This window comes from Bison bison, unplaced genomic scaffold, assembly GCF_000754665.1.
Source record: "Bison bison bison isolate TAMUID 2011002044 unplaced genomic scaffold, Bison_UMD1.0 scf7180017864205, whole genome shotgun sequence".
NCBI lineage: Eukaryota > Metazoa > Chordata > Mammalia > Artiodactyla > Bovidae > Bison > Bison bison.
This window is the reverse complement of record NW_011494777.1, coordinates 1,262,953-1,282,629: the sequence shown is the minus strand read 5'-3', so window position 1 is coordinate 1,282,629 and position 19,677 is coordinate 1,262,953. Positions and strand designations below refer to the sequence as shown.

Genomic DNA, 19,677 nt, shown 5'->3' with positions numbered 1-19,677 from the left:
CAGCTTGTGCTTCTTCCAGCCCAGCATTTCTCATGATGTACTCTGCATATAAGTTAAATAAGCAGGATGACAATATACAGCCTTGACATACTCCTTTTCCTATTTGGAACCAGTCTGTTGTTCCATGTCGAGTTCTAACTGTTGCTTCCTGACCTGCATATAGGTTTCTCAAGAGGCAGGTCAGGTGATCTGGTATTCCCATCTCTTTCAGAATTTTCCACAGTTTATTGTGATAGGCACAGTCAAAAGCTTTGGCAAAGTCAATAAAGCAGAAATAGATGCTTTAGCATCTGTTGCTTTTAGCCCAAAATAAACCTTCTTCTCATTTTGTAGATAAATTAGAGCCCGTCTATCCTCACACAATAACAGAGTCCAAGGGCCACACCTGAAACCTGGGCATTCTGACCGAATTGTAGGTCTGGTCATTGAGTTGTAGGGTTCAGAAACATAAAGCTACTGCTAAGAGAAGGAAGGGCTTCCAAGCCCTTCAGTTCAGAATGAAACCTGAGCTTGGGCGGCATCACCTGAAATCACGGTTTTCTGAAGGAAAGCTGGATTGCAAAATCATCTCAGTGTCCTCAGGTACAACCCCCAGGGGCAGCTTCTCATGTGAGCCTCAGTCACTGATGAGGAAAGGAGAGGGGGTCCCCAGAGCAGAAGAGCACTGTGGTGTGAATTGGTGCAGGAGATTCTAATTATAGCCTGCATTCCCATGGAGATGTTATTAGGAACAACTTGGAGCTTTATAATTGGGGGTGGAGGGAATATTCCCTAAGCCAGGTTCTGGAATACAATCTCTCCGTGTCAGTACTGTGGCTGTAAGGTTATGAGTTGACTACAGTCTTTCCTGACGTAAGCGTAAAACTGTGGTGCCCTTTTTGTGCAGTCCTGCCATTTACAAGGATCCTGAGGTTCTCACCCAAGCAAAGCTGGACTTGGCCTCAGGCTTACAGGGAGTGTCACTGTCTCAGGGTAGAGCATCCGTGGGTAGCTCCTGGATGGCTGGGAGGAGAAGAGTTTGGCAATGAGAGAGGCAGAAACAGCATCTGCCCTTTCCTCCTCAGAGGGCCCTGTGAGTGGTGGGTTGTAGGAAGCCAGACAAACCACCTCAGCCTACGTGGAGCCTGGCTACCAGCCAGCATCGCAGAAGCTGGGGAATTCTGATTCTCTGCGCTGTGTTTGACGGCGGGTCCTCAGTGCGCACATGGAATGTGAGTGGGATCTCACTGGAGTAGGGAGTTGACATGCTGCTCAGTTGTGAGACTGCTGGGGAAGTACGTTGGAGCTCGGGGGCGGGGGTCCCCGGCCGCTCTGAGCTGGAGGGATCAGAAGCCCCTTGGTGGTGTTGCCTGTGTGGAGGTCCCACTGCCTCTGCCTCCTGACTGGTTCGCATGGGGACAGTTGGTCTTAGACATCTGCCACCCGTGGAGAAAATCACATGGTGGGAGGACTCGGCCTTGTTGTTCATTTTTTCCCTTCTAAACGGCTTTGAAGGTGTGGACAGGGAGGTTCCCTGTTTTTGTCAGTCGCCTTTGAAGACCACAGCTGGCTGAGCCACCCCGGGGACTGGACGCAGCTCCCGTAGCTCCAGGAAGCTGCCTTTAGGGCAGAGAGACACCTTTATACTATACAAAACAGATTGCACATCCTGGTGTTTAAACCACCTGAAGCCTCTGGGTGCCTGGATTTGGAGTCAGGAAACTCACAAGGGGACCCATCTTTTTAGGGGACATAGCAACCCCTTTCCCCTGCCAACCACCTGCTTTCAAGGCTTCTCTGGGTCTCCCATTTTCTGGGTGGCTGTTTCTTTAACAAACTCTAACTCCATGTGGTGGAACTGGGTGGTGACCCTGCTGGAATGCCACTCTGTCTCCTCTTGGAAGCTCCACCTTTGTGTCTTTGAAGCTGATGTTTCCCCTGAGCAGAATCCAGCCCGTGTGTTGCTGAGGCAACCACGCAGGTCCTGTTGGTTGTGAGCAGCTGGCCTGGAAACTCCCATGGCCTCAGCTGTGAAGAGCTCTTCCAGTTGGTCCCTTGATTGTGCCCCTTGGCATCTCCTGGTTTCCCGGTTGCCTTCCCAGCTTGGATGCTGTCGGACCAGTGAGTGGGTCCTCAGCATAGAGACTCGTTCCATTCAGCAGACGCATGGAGACTCCTTCCATTCAACAGATGCTTCAGTCCACCCTTGAACACATGGGGTGAGGGGTGCCGACCCCTGTGCAGTCAGAAATCTGAGTATAATCCCCAAACTTAGCTACTAGCCTGCTGTTGACCTGCTAGCATAAATAGTCCACTTACACATATTCTGTGTTTTATGTACATCTACGTGTATTTTATGCATTCCTGACCTCGCTTTTTTTTCTCGTAATGTTTTCATATTTCCAGGCTATGCAGTTTGTCTGATTTTTTTTTCTTTTTTTAAATTGCTGCAAATCTACAAAAAGGATTTTTTAAGTATGTTTATATTCAAAAGAAATCCATGTATAAGTGGATCTGTGAAGCTCAAACCTGTGTTATTCAAGGGCCTCTGTGTATCCCTCCCCGTCCCCTTCCCCCTAAAGTGACTTTCTTGTGATGCTTACAGATGGGGTGATGATAATCACCCCATGTGCTACTCTTATGCCTGCAGGTCTAGGTTCAGCTTAAGCACACGAGAGGTGAGAGGCTGTTTGACCTTGGGCTACGTGGCAGAGGCTTCACTGTGTCAGGGTTGAGAGCGGGCACTCTGGAGCCAGGTGTGTCCTGGTTTTGCCACTGACCAGCTGCATGGCTGTGGGCCAGCTGACCTCACTGTGCCTTAGTATTCTTATCTGCAAAATGGTCACAATAGCAGTTTCAGTCTCTTCGGATTGTGGTGGGAATTGCATGAATAGCTTATGGAAGGCACTCGGCACAGTGCTAGGTCCATAGGAAACCCTCTTTAGGTGCTAATTGTTATCACTGTTTCATGTTACTCTCCAGACCTTTTGTTTTTCCAGTACAGTTCTACATTCCTTCTGGTCAGAGGGTGATGGGTTTAACTTAGAGAATTCCAGTCATTCCTGGCAGTGTCTTGGGGAGCACAGCTGATACTTAATTTCAGTTTAGGTCATTTCATAAAGTCTCCCTGGTGGCTCAGTGGTGTGAAATACCTGCCAGCCAATACAGGAGATGCGGGTTCGATCCCTGGGTTGGGAAGATCCCCTGGAGGAGGAAATGGCAACCCACTCCATTATTCTTGTCTGGAGAATTCCATGGACAGAGGAACCTGGCAGGCTACAGTCCATGGGGTCGCAAAGAGGCAGACGCAACCCAGCATGCACTCAGCACTACCACCTAGGTCACTTCAGCTTTTCAGCTCAACCCACATGTGTGCTGAGCTCTTACTGTGTGCTAGAGTCTTTCATATGCCTTCATATTTTTTAAAACTGTCACCAACAACCACATGAAGAAAAATCTGTTATCCTCACTTTATGAAGGAGGGAATTAAGGTTCCTAGGGAGGGAAGAGGTCTAGCCCAGAGTCACACAGCAGACAACAAAGAAGAGGCCTTTTATAGTTTTGCACAACGTCAGACAACTGGGAGGAAAATATCCAACATTAGTAGCGTGTTAGTTTGGGTCTGCTGAGCAGCAGATGTCGAGACATGATTGGACTTGTAAGAAATGTCCGGGGGAGTGGGGGGACGTCTGAAGTACAGAGTGGCAGAGAGCAAGAGAAGGTGGAGGGCTTTCAAAGAGAAGGCGGGGGCCTTTCAGGCCTGGTGGCAGACAGGAAGGAAGGAGACTTGTGAGAAGAACCTCTAAGGGCATAGCAGTTCCAAGGAAGCGGGTGTCCAGGCTCCTGGGAATTTCGGTCAAAGTTGCCCAGTGGGGGAGCTCCTCGCCTGGCAGGAGTGGCCCCATGTGACCTCCATGCCCAGTCCCTGGCCGCAGCAGCCCCAGGAAGCATGTTCTTGGTGGGGACCTGTGGATGGAGTCACAGATGCTCCCTGTGGCCAGCGGGTGGAGCCTCATGTGGCTGTGGCCCCATCAGCCCTGACTGATCAGTGTGGCGTCCGACGGGTCATACAGCAGGTCGCTGGACCACGATCCCGATGCCCCTGGTGGCCCATGACTGGCTTCTGGATTTGGTGCCTGCTATTGACCTACCCAACTGCATTGTTTGTTCTGTGACTCACCTCTCCTTGAGCGATAATGAGAGTGAAAGTTGTCCTAAGGTGGGTGAATGTGAAAGTTTGCACTCGGTGTGGAGGCTGGGACCTGCTCTGCCAGAGAGGTGCTCTCAAGGCTGGGCTCTGAGGGGGTGTTGACCTTCAGAGCCAAGATGGGTGCAATTTCTCGTGGGGGCCCCTCCAGGCAGGGTTCTCGGTCCTTTCTTCTTTAAAGGCGTGGGCAGTCCCTGTTCAGCTTATCCCATTACAGTGGAACAGAAGTGTTTCTTCTGCTGCCTCCTTGCTGCTCTTAATACTCTCTTCTGTTATTCCACCCAGGCTGGCTACCACGCTTTACATCTGAGGGGTGCTCAGAAATTATTTATTGGATAAAGGCTTGAAAAGTTGTATCCTCCAATGATGGTTTAAGATATAGTTCACCACCTCAAGAATTTGAATATGTTAACTAGTCATTTCTCTCATCTTTGATACAAGGGGGAAACTTTACTCCTAGGATAAAATAAAGCTCAGAGATTGCATGGAAAATCTACTAGGAAAGGTCCAGGCTTCAGAACTCTCAAGTCTTATTTTCTAGTCCTAATCAGTGAAGCTATCTTTCTTCTTATAACCTAGATGCTTAAGAAGGCATTTTCTTTTTTTTTTTTTTAATTGCTTGTAGGCATGGCTGGATGGCGTCACCGACTCGATGGACATGAGTTTGGGTGAACTTTGGGATTTGGTAATGGACAGGGAGGCCTGGCATGCTGCAATTCATGGGTTCGCAAAGAGTCAGACATGACTGAGCGACTGAACTGAACTGAGGATATATATATATTTTTTTATCTTTTAGAAAAAGTTTTGTTTTTCTAATTTTTACAGTGTTGGTTTCTGCCATATAGCAATGTGAATCAGCCATGACTATACATACATCCTTTGGATATTTATATTAGCTATCTGAAGCATCTTTTGTTTCTGAACACAATTTGCACTGTTACTGTTCAGTCGCCCAGTCATGTCTGACTCTTTGCAACCCCATGGACTGCAGCACGCCACCTTCCCTGTCCTTCACCATTTCCTGGAGTTTGCTTAAGCTCATGTGCATTGAGTTGGTGATGGCATCCAACCATCTCATCCTCTGTCACCCACTTCTCCTCCTGCCCTCAGTCTTTCCCAGCATCAGGGTCTTTTCCGGTGAGTCTACTTTTCTCATCAGGTGGCCAAAGTGTTGGAGCTTCAGCATCAGTTTGCAGTCTATACCCTCAAATCCAGACTTCACTCATTTCTGGTGACTTCTTAAAACAATCAGTTACCTAGAAGACATTGGGAGGAAAAGCTCTGAAGAAAGCCACTTCCTGGCTTGCGCTTTGCCAGCTCTCTGTCCAGGAGTGTGTCTGAGTGGCAGGGTGAACGTGATTAGACAGAGTTCTTGAGTTTGGAGGGAAGGTGCCTGCCTTTGAGGACAGGCTGCCCCTTTAAGAGAGGAACCGTCTCTTCTCCCTGCAGCCACCCCCACACGTGTGTCCTTGAACACTTGCAGGTGTGAGGAGCGCAAGCAAAAACAAGGGCCTTTCCTCCAGACACTCAAGTGTGTAACTGTCTTGTGCTCGGCCCCAGGCAGACCCAAGTGAGTCTCAGTTAAGTCTGCCCCAAACAGGGGAGTCTGGCTGAGCTAAGGCCCTCCAACGAGGCTCCCTGCCAGGACGGTCTTGGACATTGATCTCTGGACAAGACTTTCTGCTCTTCCTTCGATTAATACTGATGGGATCTGTCTCTTGGGCCAAACTGCAGACATTTGTGGGGAATGCTGGACTCACTGTAGCTCAGTCCTATGTAATTATTAGGTGGAGTGGGCTTGCTGTGGAGTATAAATGATTAGGGAAAAAAAAAAAGTACATTGGGGGAAAGAGGATCTAAGTCTGTCTGTGGCCAAGATTTCCCCAAACCAGAAATGTCGGCTATACTTTCACTTGCAAAGCAGTTTGCATCTGTTCTTTCTGTGCCTGCCTACTTTGAATTAGAGCAGGAACTTCAGAGTTATCCCTCACTTTAAAAAACCTTAACTATCTTTTCATCTACAGTGTTTAAAACATTTTACGTTTATATATGTTAATCATTTTGCTTTTGCTTCTAACTTTGTCCTCTTTCAAAGTTGCCGTATAAAAGGCCAGTTGAATTCTTGAAAGAATAATTGAATTTTATTTAGTGCTTTTGTTGTTTTGTTTTTCTATTCCATCTTGTTTTTCCTTGTTTTTCTTTTGAAAAGTCTGCTTTTAAAAATATTTTTTCTGTTGTCAAATTCTTCTGTTTAATTCTACTGTTATGTTTTATATTCCCAAACTGTTCTACACTGTGGTCAGCTCTTTATATATATCTATAAGGCAGGAAGGAGCTGTGATAACTATTTGCATTTTAGAGATGGATAAACTAAAGCCCAGAGAGGTTAAATGAGCTGTATGAGATCACTCAATGAATCAGGGAAGAAGTGGGGTCAAGGCTCTAGACACTTGACTCCCTATTTTGGGCATTTCCCACCATCATGTATATATTTTCATTTTATAGGATACTATCTGCTGTCATCTCAGTCAGTATGCCCAATGTCCGACATATTTGTTTGTTTAAATTTTTTGAAATGCTTCCTCCTTTCTTTTGGTCTACTGTTTCAGAGACGTGGACTTGGCATTAAAGGCTGGTTTTGTTTTCTTGTTTCCACTGCTAGATATTGGCTATTGCAGCATCCGTAAATGCAAGGGCATGAACCTGTTGTCTTTCATGATATTCACGAGGGATGTTTTTCAAGCACCTGTTAGAATGTTGTTTGTGGTTATGCTTTGAGTTATAGGAACTTAGATCCTGGATTGCTGCCCTTGAGTTACTAGCCATTGATAGAGAACAAGTGTATAGAACATAATGGTTTAGAGTGATTTGTTGAACCAAAGCATCTCAGCCAGTTACAGAATGGATTGTGTGTGGATTGTGGTGGAGATGAGGTGAGATTGGGTTGAGTTGGGAGAAAAGGAGGGATGTAACTCAGACGAAATGGGGAAGGGCTCTTACAGGTATAAAAACAAGCCAAAGTACCATACAGTCTCCGCTCTTCCGTCTTTGGAAAATCTTCCTGGTGCCCTGGTACTGACTCCTTCATCCTTAGCCAGACAGTGAAGCTTCATGTTGAGTCTGGCCCAGAGGTCAAGACACTGTCAGGATGCTTTCTGTTCAGTTTCTCATTAAACGTCAGGTCATGAGAACTGAAAGGAAAAAGAGGGACTTTGGGATCATTATGAATGATAGTTTAGAATGGGGTTGACAAGAAGCGGGTGGCGTTTAGATTCTGGGGTTGCCCACCCCCCCCAGAGGTGGGCCTCCTGCAGTTGCTGTTGTTCAGTCATTCAGTCGTGTCCAGCTCTCTGCGACCTCATGATCTACAGCATGCCAGGCGCCCTGTCCTTTACCATCTCCTGGAGTTTGCTCAACCTCATGTCCACCGAGTCAGTGATGCCATCCTGCAGTAGTTTGTAAGAAAGATAGACTTGTGAACAGATGGGTCATTTCTGGATTCGAGTGTTCTGTTTTTGCCACCATCGTTTGGCTGTGGGTAGAGACACCTGGCTGAGAGGGCGGGGCCGCTTGGTCCCGTTCCTCTGTTTTAGGACCACCTGTCAGATGTGTGCTGTCGGAGCCAAGTAAACCCTGCTGCAAGGGTGACCAACCATGAGAGTTTCATAGGTTAAAATAAATGCGGTGTCCTGCCCACACTGAGGTGTTTGATTTGACTTTGAGAGTCGAGCTACAGAGATTAGATTCTCAAAGTAGCAGATGAATCCCCAAAGGACCTGAGGTGTGGTCGTTTTTATTTTGGGGTGCATGTTGATGAAATGTAGCCTGGGAGTCCCCCATATTGTTTGGCCCCAAATATAGTTTAATAGAGAGAAGCAGTTTGGGTCACCTTTTCAAAACCCTGATACCTTTCCGCACAGGAGGATTGTTTGAGTAAGACAGTTCAGGAAATGTTTACAGAGCTCACCTGTCCAAGACAGGGTCCCAGGCCAGGCACTGACTATGCCTGTAAGGGTCAATCAGATGCAACCCAGGCTCCCAGAGAGCTGACAGCTGGATCATTTAAGAGCAAGCAGGTTTTTTGATAGCTGGTGTTTGTTGGTGAGGCACCATCCCAGGCTTTGGGTTACAGCAATAGAAACACACGGGCCCTGCCCCTGGAGCATGTGTTCTAGTGATGAGAGAGACGCAGGGAGAGCCACTTGTCAGGGCTGGCCCTGCTCAGAGCAAAGCATGATGGGAGGCTGCCTGAGACAAGACGCCAGCTGCCCCAGGGCCTGACTCTTGTGTGTTAGCCTCGCCCTGGGCACAGGTGACAGAGCGAGAATGTGCAGCTGAACTGGAAAAGCTGAAGTCCCCCTCTGACCGCGGTTCACGAGCAGTGAGATCATTGCCATGGCTGGCAACCCCCACACCTAGAAAATGGGAAGAAAAGATACCCACACATGGCTACATGGAGAAGGATTATGATCTGGAGCGTCGGGAACACCTTGCTAACCTCCCGTCCCAGCCTGTGCCTTTCCTTTTACCTAAGTAGCTCACATCTTAGCCTCAGAATAACGGAGGGAAAAAAAAGCAGGGCTTTTAAATAACTACCCCTCATCTAGATAGATGGGGACCTTCTAGTCCCTAGACAAAGAGAAGGGGTGTAATCAACTCAATGAGTAGAAATTCACTTGAAGTTTTGCCTTAAAAGAAAAAAGAGAAAGAGATTATAGCCTTGGATTTGACGTGCCTTAGGGGTCCCCCTGGAGGGAGGCATCCTCCTGCGACTTGCTTTGCTGTCCTGGGGTCCCTCTATGTACCCACCTGATGTTATCTGTCCGGAGGCCATGTCACCATTTTCAGATTGGGGCTGTCAGTGTTGTACTGAGAATTTTCCTCTTCCCCAGAAGCCGAGAAGAACAAAGCAGTCAGAGGAAATTCCCCACTGCAGCCGTGGAGGGGGGGAGTCCCCCCCACCTCCTCGCCCCGCCTGCGAGAGAGACTTCCTTCGAACAGGGACCCTCTGTTGTTGTGGCTCAGAGCTTCGACTTGAGAAGCATACTTTCCCAGTGATGCCACTGGATTCCTGACGTGTGACACCCCGGGGCGGCCTGGTGAAGGCCGCCGTTGACTGCCCTGGGCCCCTGGACAGGGACAGCATTGTGAGTCACACTCGGTGTGTGAGCTCCCCTGCCCATGACTGGCACTATTATTAGTACCATTCTCCGCTCCTGGGACAAAGGTCACTGGGACCAGAGTCCTGTTGGGTGGGTGGAGGGGGCTGGGCCCAGGGCCGAGAGGAGGTGTGAGTGGAATGGAGGCAAGGAGAAGGCTTTTCCACATGAAGATGCGTTGGAGGGAGGGAGGCAGGGACGGAGCCCTGGCCCTGCAGATTTGGGCAGACTGACCCCGAGCGACACAGAAACAGCCTCTGTGAGAACTCAGATTGAGCAGGCCAGCCTCAGCCAGCATGTGGGCAAGTCTGGGGCTTGAGAACTTCCCTTGGGTCTGGACTTGGGTGATACCAGCGGGTCAGAGTTGCCAGTGACCCCAGAGCCACCTCTGGGAGTGGGCCACCCTGAGAGGTCCTGATCTTCCCTCCCAGACCCAAGGGGCGGATGGATACATTGTCATGGAAACAGGCTCCAGCGTGGGACTTTCCAGTGGTCCAGCCTGGGGACCAGCCACCCCGACGCCCACATTCCGGACTGTCTGGCTGGGAAAAGAAGCCCATGTTTGTCCTATCTCTGATGCCCGCACAACCTAAAAGAGGGTTGGGGTGTCAGCAGAAATGTACAAGAGAGGAATTTCTGGGAAGCATCATGGATCCCTTTTATTCAGGGTCACATTGTGGGCTCTCTGGAAGGCTAGCAGAGGCTTCCAGAATGCCCCAGGTGGGAGCGCCGTGCGTGCCGTTGGCGGGGTTAGGCTGGCGGGATCTCTCCTCAAGAATAAGGGAAGGAAACTCGCGCTGACATCGCTGCTGCTATGACTTTGTTCTTGTGCAGCCCTGCAGACATGTTCCTCCCTGCCTCCCTATCCTGCGCCCTGTCCTTTCTCTCAGCATCTGGTTTTCCTATTTACCCTCCCTCTTCCCTTCAGTAAATAGGAAAAAAAGAGGCGCCACACCTAGGACTTGAGCTCCTGAATTTCAGTTTTGTGTTCCTTATGAACAAAGGGCAACTCACACGGAGGGGAAAAAAACACCCCCGTGCAAGGACTCACCCCGTCTCCGGCCACATCCACAGACCCCAGGGATCAGATGTACGCAGACAATGGGGTGCGGCTCTGAAGTGGCAGCAGGAGCAGCAAGACTCGTTCTGTCTGACGTCCCTCCCTCGTGAGCTGGTCCCTGTGATGCTAATTCAAGCCCCATCCCCACTCTATGGCTGCATATCTGAAGGGTGGGGGCCCGAGGTGGCTCTTGGACCCCTCTCCCCGGGAATCTGGATGTGCTTGCTTCTCCCTGCCATTGACCACAACTTCCCAGGGAAATGAATCCCCATAATTCTTCCTCTTTCCTCAACCTGGTATAATTAGACCCCTTATCCCTAAAGGGATTTTAAGACAAGTGGAATGAAAGAGGGGCATACCCCGTGGTTCAGAAGTGAAAAATCTGCCTGCCAATGCAGGAGATACAGAAGACTCAGGTTTGATCCCTGGGCCAGAAAGATCCCCTGGAGAAGGAAATGGCAACCCACTCCAGTATTCTTGCCTGAAAAAGCCCATGGACAGGGGAGCCTAGCAGGCTTCATAGGGTCACAAAGAGTTGGCCATGACTGAGCGCACACACACACACACACACACACACACACACACACTACAGTATGAGAGAGGTTTGAAGACAACTAGTGGGGGTGAGAAGTAATGAAATTACATGGCCTGATGGTGACCATGAGGGGTGCAGATGTCACCTGTGTAGAGGACGCCAAGGTCCCCAGTGGTCAGACTGACTGGGGAACCACTGGCCATCCGGTGTCCTGGACTGCTTGCTGTGAGCCATGAGGAAGAGCTGTTTTTCAAATGCAAGGTCCTTTTACCCCCAGGACCATTGCAGCCAGCAGGCAGGTTAGATTGGACTCTGGGTTGGACTTGCCGGGGCAAGTCCATGGCTTGAGATGGAGATTTAGGGGGTCAGGCAGGCTGCCTGGGTTCTAGCCATACCACTTCTGACCTGCACAACCTTGGACAAGACACACAGTGGGTCAGTTTTCTCTGCTGTACAGTGGGAGAAACAAATGTGATAACAATAGTATCTACTCAGGGAGTTATTCTGAGGGATAAATATTGGGTTGGTCAAAAAGATCATTTGGGTTTTTCCCTGTGATGTTACAAAAAAACCCAAATGAACATTTTGGCGAACCCAGTAAGATGCTCTAAAACATGACATATTACTGTGGTACATAGTAGGTGCACAATAAATCCTAGCTCCTGTTCCTGTTTTCCTTTACCAGGTGTCTGAAAGCAGATCTCTCTCCACCATGTCTATAGTCTGTGGTCTTGACCCAAGAGAGGACCATGAACTCCCTGGCTTATTTTCATAATTTTGGGATAGTTGGTTTTTCCTTTCATGTCTCATTTCAGTGGTTCAGGGGGTATCTATTCTACACTTCTTCAGGATACTTATTATGTCACAAGGGCTATTGTAACTAATTCTATAGCATTTCTTAATAGAAATTTGTTTTCTTCCTCCTGCCCATCCGGATGGCTTCTCAATGGATTCCTCATAGGAAGTCACGACAGGACATTCCTTCTGGCAGAGGGTGGTAGCTGGTGACTACTTGGCTGCCAAGGAAACTGCAAATGTGTCTGAGCTGTCTAGAAAATGTGTTTTTTTTTTTTTTTTTCCATTGGAGTAGAAACAGAGAAGTGGGTAAGGCTTTATCAGTGTCATTCCTGGGACAGTTTCTTCAAATATTAATATACTTTGCAGGCATTGGCTGAATTATTTAATTCTAGAATATGTGTAAGGTATTTCTTGCAAGATAGTTTTAAAGTACTCGGGGTTCATTTGTAGAAGGGTGAGGTAGAGGTATTTCATTTTCCTTGCTGAGCTTGGGCTGGGCTGAGGAGGGACCATTGGGATGCAAGTACTATAGCCAAGGCTTCCTTGGGGTGTCCCACCAGTGATAAAGTGCACCAGCCGCTGTTTGCTCATAGGCATCCATCAAGATTACCCTGGGGCCTGGAGTCAAGGTCCGGGGATTGGCCCACTATTTCCTAACTGTGCCTAGACCAATGTCACGTCATTTTTCCCGAGCACCTTTCTCTGCCCCGATAGAATGGAGGCAGTCGGCCCAGTCTGCCATGCCTATAAGGAGATTGGGGAGTGGGTTTAGAAGAAGCAAAATGGTGAGCGTGCAAATGTCTTGTAGGTGTGTCCAACATGACAAGAGATTGCCCTCCTAGATCATGAAGGGCATTTCTTTATTAGAGAGGCAAGGCAAGCTTGTTTCCTACTGCATCTCAGTTTACTTAAGATCAGACACATTTGGAACTCAGGTTAAGGATTAGAGCCTAACAAACTCAAGTTTTCTTATGTGAGTCAGAGCATGCCAGGCTTTCTTTGTCTACACGGACTGGGTCTCTCCAGCTGCACTGTTTCCAGGTTGCTTCTGAGATGGTGTTAACAAGGCCTACACGTCTTCACAGTGTAGATGTGAAACAAGCAGTGTGGACTATTGAGCCCATATCTGTCTCTCTAGCTACACCCATAAATCAGATAGGAATCTCTGGCATCATTGTCATTTCTGAATAGAAAACTATGCTAGAAGGAAATCCGTGTAGCACAAACTCTTTTAGTATAAGATAAACTAACAATCAGAGTATGTCAGGCCTTCCAGACAGTGTTGATGGCAGTGTTGATGACTAAGACGAGAATTGTGTGTGTGTGTGTGTGTGTGTGTGTGTGAATTAGAGTCTGCTTAACCATGGTGAGTTTCTGAGACAGTGCTAACCTGACCTTTGAGGATTTCATAGCTGGAAAGTTCATTTCCCCCCTTTCTTAGTTTGGCTGCTTGCCTGTAGGCATCTTGGGGGACTGGATTGTGGTAGAGAGGAATATTATGACCAAGAGAACATCTAACTTCTCTTCCCTTGTTAGATCGCCCTAAGGTAATGATTCTTCTCCCTCGAAAACCAGGGACCAAAGGGTCCTTACTGTAGACTTTGCTTATGGGCTTTTGACTTCTGCTTGGAGCTGACAAAGACACTCCTCGGTTCATACCTTGAGTACTTCATAAGGCAGAAATAATGACTTTGTTTTTGAAGGCCAAACTGACCATGTTGCCTTAGAATATCTCAAAGGAGCAATCCAGGATTTTCTTTCTAGAGTTTGCGTAGCCATAAAAGATGGACTGACTTTTAAATCGATCTAAATAAGGCAATTGGTACTCCATCCTAAACGCAGTTTTGGTGGGAATTCTTCACTGTTTCCATCTGTTCCACCAGCTCCTGCAACTCTTGTGCTCTGGGTATTCCTTGTTTTCCCCTGGCTGATGGGCTGGGAGGGTAGGGGTCGGGAGTGCCCTGTAATGGGATTCGCTGCTGAGAGTGTGGCACATCTGGTGTAGTAATTCACCATGGCTTGTGTCTCCAGGCAGCGGACCAATCCAGCTGTGGCAGTTTCTTCTGGAATTACTCACGGATAAGTCCTGTCAGTCTTTCATCAGCTGGACAGGAGATGGCTGGGAATTCAAGCTTTCTGACCCAGATGAGGTAAGGAGGGAGTGACCTGAGAGTGTTGTGTTCAGGGAGGGTGAGAGAGAGCTCTGGGGATGGGTTGTATGGGGCTTGATGGTGTTTTCTAGGGTTTGAATCCCAGCTCTTACACCTGCTACTTGGGGGACCTCCTCTGAGCCTGAGTTGCATCATTTGGAAAACAGAGAAAAGACCTATGTTGCCCATTCGTTGTCAGCTTAATGGATAGGATGTACCTACAGTGCCTGTCACATATCAGGCCTTTTGTAAACACAAGTTGGGCTTCCCTGGTGGCTCAGTGGTAAAGAACCCACCTGCCAGTGCAGGATACTCAGGTTCAGTCCCTTGGTTGGGAAGATCCCCTGGAGAAGGAAATGGCAACCCACTCCTATATTCTTGCCTAGAAAATGCTATGGACAAGAACCTGGTGGGCTGCAGTCCATGGGGTTGCAAAAAGAGTTGGAAATGACTTAGCAACTAAACAACAAAAACATGAGTTGCAGTCTCTGACTTTGTTCCCCTCTTGGCCTTGTGGCTCTGTGAATTTGGAAGGCGTCTGGCAATTTGAGAGGCCTTCAAAGTTTGGTGAGATTTGCTCATCATTTTGTTTTTTCATCAACAAACAGTGAGGGGAGGAGGAGTACACTGAGTCTGAGATGAACATATACACATTGCCCATGGGCTTCCCTGATAGCTCAGTTGGTAAAGAATCCACCTGCACTGCAGGAGACCCCGCTTCAATCCCTGGATCAGGAAGATCCACTGGAGAAGGGATAGGCTACCTACTCCAGTATTCTTGGGCTTCCCTTGTGGCTCAGCTGGTAAAGAATCTGCCTGTAGTGCAGGAGACCTTGGTTCAGTCCCTGGGTTGCGAAGATCCCCTGGAGAAGGGAAAAGATACCCACTCCAGTATTCTGGCCTGGAGAATTCCATGGATGTGTATAGTCCATGGGGTCACAAAGAGCAGCAAGGACCTACTGTATAGCACAGGGAACTCTAGTCAATATTCTGTGATAACCTATAAGGGGAAAGATCTGAAAATATATGTATGTAGAAGTGAATCACTTTGCTATACGCCTGAAACCAACACGACATTGTAAATCAATTACACATCAATAAGAAAACAAAAACAAAAAAACAAATAGTGAGTGGCTGCTCTGTGACACGCCCAAATTCGGAGGATGCAGAGCAATAAATAAGAGAGAGGCCCTCTGTTCCGGCTGAAGTGAGAAGCCCTGTGCCTCGAAAAAAAAAAAAAGATGCTTCCTGTTGATGAAAGACAGGTGTGACTGTAACTCAGTCCTTCATCCCTCACATCAGATTTCATGCTTTCAAAGCAAAGACGTTCTATTAATAATACAGGGTAAGAGGAGACTCTATAGTGTCTCCTATAAGAAAAGAGACTCTTTTTTAAATATCAAATGCTTTAACTCCCATTCCATAGAAGTTCAGGGTCACTGCATTTTCACCAGCTTAGAGTCAGCTTCACTGCCAGCCTGGTCTAGCCTTCAAAACTTGGAATTCAGAAAAGTAACTTTGTCAATGAATCCCTAGCCATCTTTTGAACATCATGGGTCATCACCAATGAGTGCAGGCATATTAATGTGTATCTTGGGCTTATTCTGGAAGTGTTTACTCTCTTCTTTTTTAAAAATTAAATTTCAGGTGGCCAGGAGATGGGGAAAAAGGAAAAACAAGCCTAAGATGAATTATGAGAAACTGAGCCGTGGCCTTCGCTACTATTATGACAAAAACATCATCCACAAGACGGCGGGTAAACGCTATGTGTACCGTTTTGTGTGTGACCTGCAAAGCCTGCTGGGGTACACGCCTGAGGAGCTCCACGCCATGCTGGATGTCAAGCCCGACGCCGACGAGTGACGGATGCTGAGGGGCCGGGGAAACCCTGCTGAGACATTTCAGAGAACAACCATGTCGGTCGGACTCTTAATTTTTTAATTGTTATTCTATTTTTAATTTTCCAGAACTCATTTTTTTTACATTCAGGGGTGGGAGCTAAGTGAGCTGCAGCTATAATCCATTGTGCGCCGTTGAAGGAGAGCCAGGACTGGTGGGGTGGGTGGGACAAGAAATTTTGGAGAGGATTTTCAGGAGACAAGGGCCTTCTTAGAAGCTTGAAGAATCTGGCTTAAGGGAGGAAGAGACTAACACATCCAGTCATTAAAAAAAAAATCATCCACAAAAAAAAAATGTCTTGAGTTATGGACCTATTAGCAAAAGAAATTGATGCACCAGGAGTCTTGAAACTAATGAAAGGCAGTTAATTTCCTTTTGTCCTTAGGTCTGGGAGGGCAAAAAAGAGGGAGGTAGGATAAAGCCTTTTGTTTGGGGGTGCACTAAAAAATCACGGGCTATTGACCTTTTTGTTCTACTTTTGAAACAAAGATGGACTTCAGTGGGGAGGGGCTGAAACTGTTTTTGTGTTAAATTTTATTCTATTAAATTTTGTGCCAGTATTTTTTTTTTTTCCTTAAAAATCGTCTTAAGCTCTAAGGTGGTCTCAGTATTGCGGTATCATGCAATTTTGTTTTTATTTGCCGACTGAGGATTCTGACACAGTGAAAGGAAACTGTTTATATAGACCCCACTGGAAAGACAAAGCACCATCACTGAGATTTGGGGATCCCAAGTTCATGTGACTGATGTGCGAAGGAAAAAATGATGCTAATTTGGGTACAAGGGAACTGTGCATGTGAGTTTCTCCTTTTAAGTTTTAAAAATTATGATCACACCCCTCTACTTATTTGTCATGAGTATATTCTCAGAGTTTGGACTTAACGTTGAGCTAAGAAGCATTAAGTCTTTGAACTGAATGTATTTTGCAGCCCTGCTTTGGACAATAGTAAATGTAGGAGCACTGTAGAAGTCTTAGGAAAGAGGGAGTGAAGGGAGAAGATTGACCTGGTTCTCTACTGGTTTTTTAGACTTGTAACATACATGACTTGGAATAAAATCTGTATGCACGGGCATTACCCCTCAGGTCTTAGGAAATAAGTCCTGAATGCATGTCCTTCCCAACTAACACTCTGTACTTTGTCCTTTGTGTCTGATTTTCCCAGCACCCCACATTTATCACTTTTCCCCACTCTGTTGTTCAGTAGAAGGAAATGTACAGCTTTCTGATGGGTGAGTGAAAGAGTAGCCGCAGACATGTCATGAGTTGGAGAGTGTCTGATAAAGCCATTTAGATGTCCTGGGTTTTAGAAGCCATGGAAACTGAGGGAGCCTAGGAATAAAATGTGGCTCGGCTGTCTTTGGGAAAAGTGCAGGGCTTTCCTTTGAAGGGTTTAAGGCAGCTGTGTCGGGTGTCAGGTGAGACTAGGTGGGCAGGCAAAGGTGCACAGAGCAGATGCTATAAGGGCCCCGTGCTTGGATCTGCTGTCCTGGCGCAGGGTCGGGGAAGGTTGGTAATTGCAAAGGAAGGAAGCTTGAAGGCATAGGAACTGTAAGGAAAGGAGCTTGGGTGTAGCAATAAGGTGGTCCATGAGGTTCAAATCCACTTTCACTTCTCCCAGAGTTGGACTACAAACATTATCAAGCCGCGGCCATTGTCAAGGGTCATCTGAAAATGGAGTTTGGGGAGAGGGGACCAACATCTGACTACTAAGGAAAAGTGCCTAATACAATTAGAATCCCCTCTTCTCAGCTCGACAGGTGCCGGATTGAAAAGGAGGGTGACAGGGATGGCTTTCAGCGAGGGAGGGGAAGAAACCCTCAGGACGGGCTTCACGGGGTTGGCCCTTGTTGGGCTCCAGCTGAGAAACTGGAAGTCTACTAACTACCTTCTAGCATAGCTTCAAGAAAGTGGATTGTTTTCTCCCAGGTCTTCTTGCAGACCCCGGATTATCAGGAACTTAACTCTGTGATTCATGCGCTTCCTCATACCGAGAAATCGGAGCATCCGCTTGGAAAGCAGAGGCAGCATTTTGCCCAGCTGTGTATTGTGATCTTCTTCCGGACGCAGGTGCCTTAATGAAGCTCTCGACATATTTTAGGAGCTGCTCAGGGAGTGTTAGGCGGAACTGTTTGGACTACATTGTTTTCTCTTAGATTATGTGATCTTTGTTGGGCACTGGCAAAGATGTGTGTGCGCATGCGTGTGTGTGTCTCTGTGTGTGTTTGCAGACGTGCAGAACTGCAGCTGAGAGAATGCTGGGGCTTTCTCATGATGTCTTTCCACATTTCAGTGATGGGTGAGAGTAGAACCAAGGCCAGACTTCGGTCCTTGCTTCTTTGCCACCAGGCATATCACTTTCTCAGCTCAACAGCCCTTTCCTTTTATATCAATGCTGAGACCCCCCTCTCTGTGTATGTCTGACTCCTGCCATAATTCACGTGAACAAGTGCCTCCTCATGCTCTTCTGCCGCTTGTTTGCTAAGATGCACCCCCCTCCCCCACCCTGCTGTCTCTCCCAGTCCACCGTTTTCAGTATTTGTAGATAGCGTGTTAGTTCAAACAGCTTTGTCAATCTGGCCAGATGCTTTTTTTTTTTTCCTCCTTCTGTCCAGAGACCATCCCAGGAAGAGTGGTGGGTGGTTTATACACTGGAAATGGAGCAGAATTGTTGGATTTCTGCTTTAAAAAAATAAAAACACATGTTAACTTCAGAGGAAGGATGGGCAAATCTGGTTGAGTTGGGTGAAACTCTGTTTTCCTGGAGATGCATCTGTTAACCCATGTTGGTTTGGGCTGTAGGGTTCAGAGTCACTTTGGTTCCCTTTCGCTTTCAGGGGAGGGACTTCCCTACACAGAGCCCTGGTTTTGTGGCTATGGAGATTAGAGGTAACATTCAGAGATCAGATATGCTTTTCCTCACTTTGGGGCTGAACACTCTGGGTTTTAGAGCATTAACCTGCCTAATCTTCATGGTGGAAATGACACCTTCTCTATCCTAGTCATGCTGTGCATGCTGCTTTCTCTGTTGGGGTCTATATAAATGGGTTGAACTCTTAATCTACATTCCAAAGAAGTTTCGAGGAACCATAAATATATGTATACATATACATATATAAAATATATATATTAAAATGAAATTTATCTCTATCAGGAATACTGCCTCAGTTATTGAACTTTTTTTTAGAATACTTTTTTTTTAAGCTGAGAAGTATAGGGGTGAAAAAGATGTTATATTGTGTTTGACTATTTTCCAACTTGTATTTTCATATAATTTATATTTTTTAAAACCTGAAAATTTAAAAGCAAGATGAGAAAAAAAAAAAGGAAAAGCAGGTGCTTTTTAAAAAATCAGAACTGAGGTAGCTTAGAGATGTAGCGATGTAAGTGTCTATGTGTTTTTTTTTTAATGCAAAAAAAAAATTTCTTACGGGGGAATTTTTTGTTCGTTTATTTTAGTAGCTGATGCTGGCACATCATTTTGCTGGAGAATTTTTTATATACTGTAGCCTGATTTCATATTGTATTTTAAACTGTGTGAGATTAAAAGCAAAGAAATTCATTCATAACGATGTGGGTTTGGCTCCATTCTTTCCTGTCTGGTTCATGTGTGAAAGCGGGACAAATTAGCCAACCAGAGACAAGCACAGGAAGGAATGCAACTTCATCTGATGTCACTAGCTCTGCACCATTTCAGATAAAGATTTCCTAATAAAGCGCACACTAACACAGGAATATGGGGAAGTGTCATCTGACATCCCAGTTACTGAAGATGGAGTCATCCTTTGTGGAATGTCCCCGCCTCATCATACCACATTTTGATCGTGTCTGGGGACTAAGAGGCACATGAAGAAACATTTTAATGATTCAACAGATAAACATTTGATTTCAG

The 19,677-nt window shown here is 46.8% G+C and overlaps 1 protein-coding gene across 4 annotated transcripts in view; it reads left to right on the top strand.

Annotated features, from left to right (window-relative positions):
- The window catches only part of ETS1 (v-ets avian erythroblastosis virus E26 oncogene homolog 1), a 139,486-nt gene extending 120,132 nt beyond the window's left edge, over nucleotides 1-19,354 (top strand). For all 4 annotated transcript variants that reach the window (XM_010844675.1, XM_010844677.1, XM_010844678.1 and 1 more), the window contains 2 exons: nucleotides 13,770-13,888; nucleotides 15,536-19,354. In XM_010844675.1, the coding sequence (XP_010842977.1) occupies nucleotides 13,770-13,888; nucleotides 15,536-15,751 (335 nt within the window). In that variant the 3' untranslated portion in view covers nucleotides 15,752-19,354. The remainder of the gene's footprint in view (nucleotides 1-13,769; nucleotides 13,889-15,535) is intronic.
- The last annotated feature ends 323 nt before the right edge of the window (nucleotides 19,355-19,677 follow it).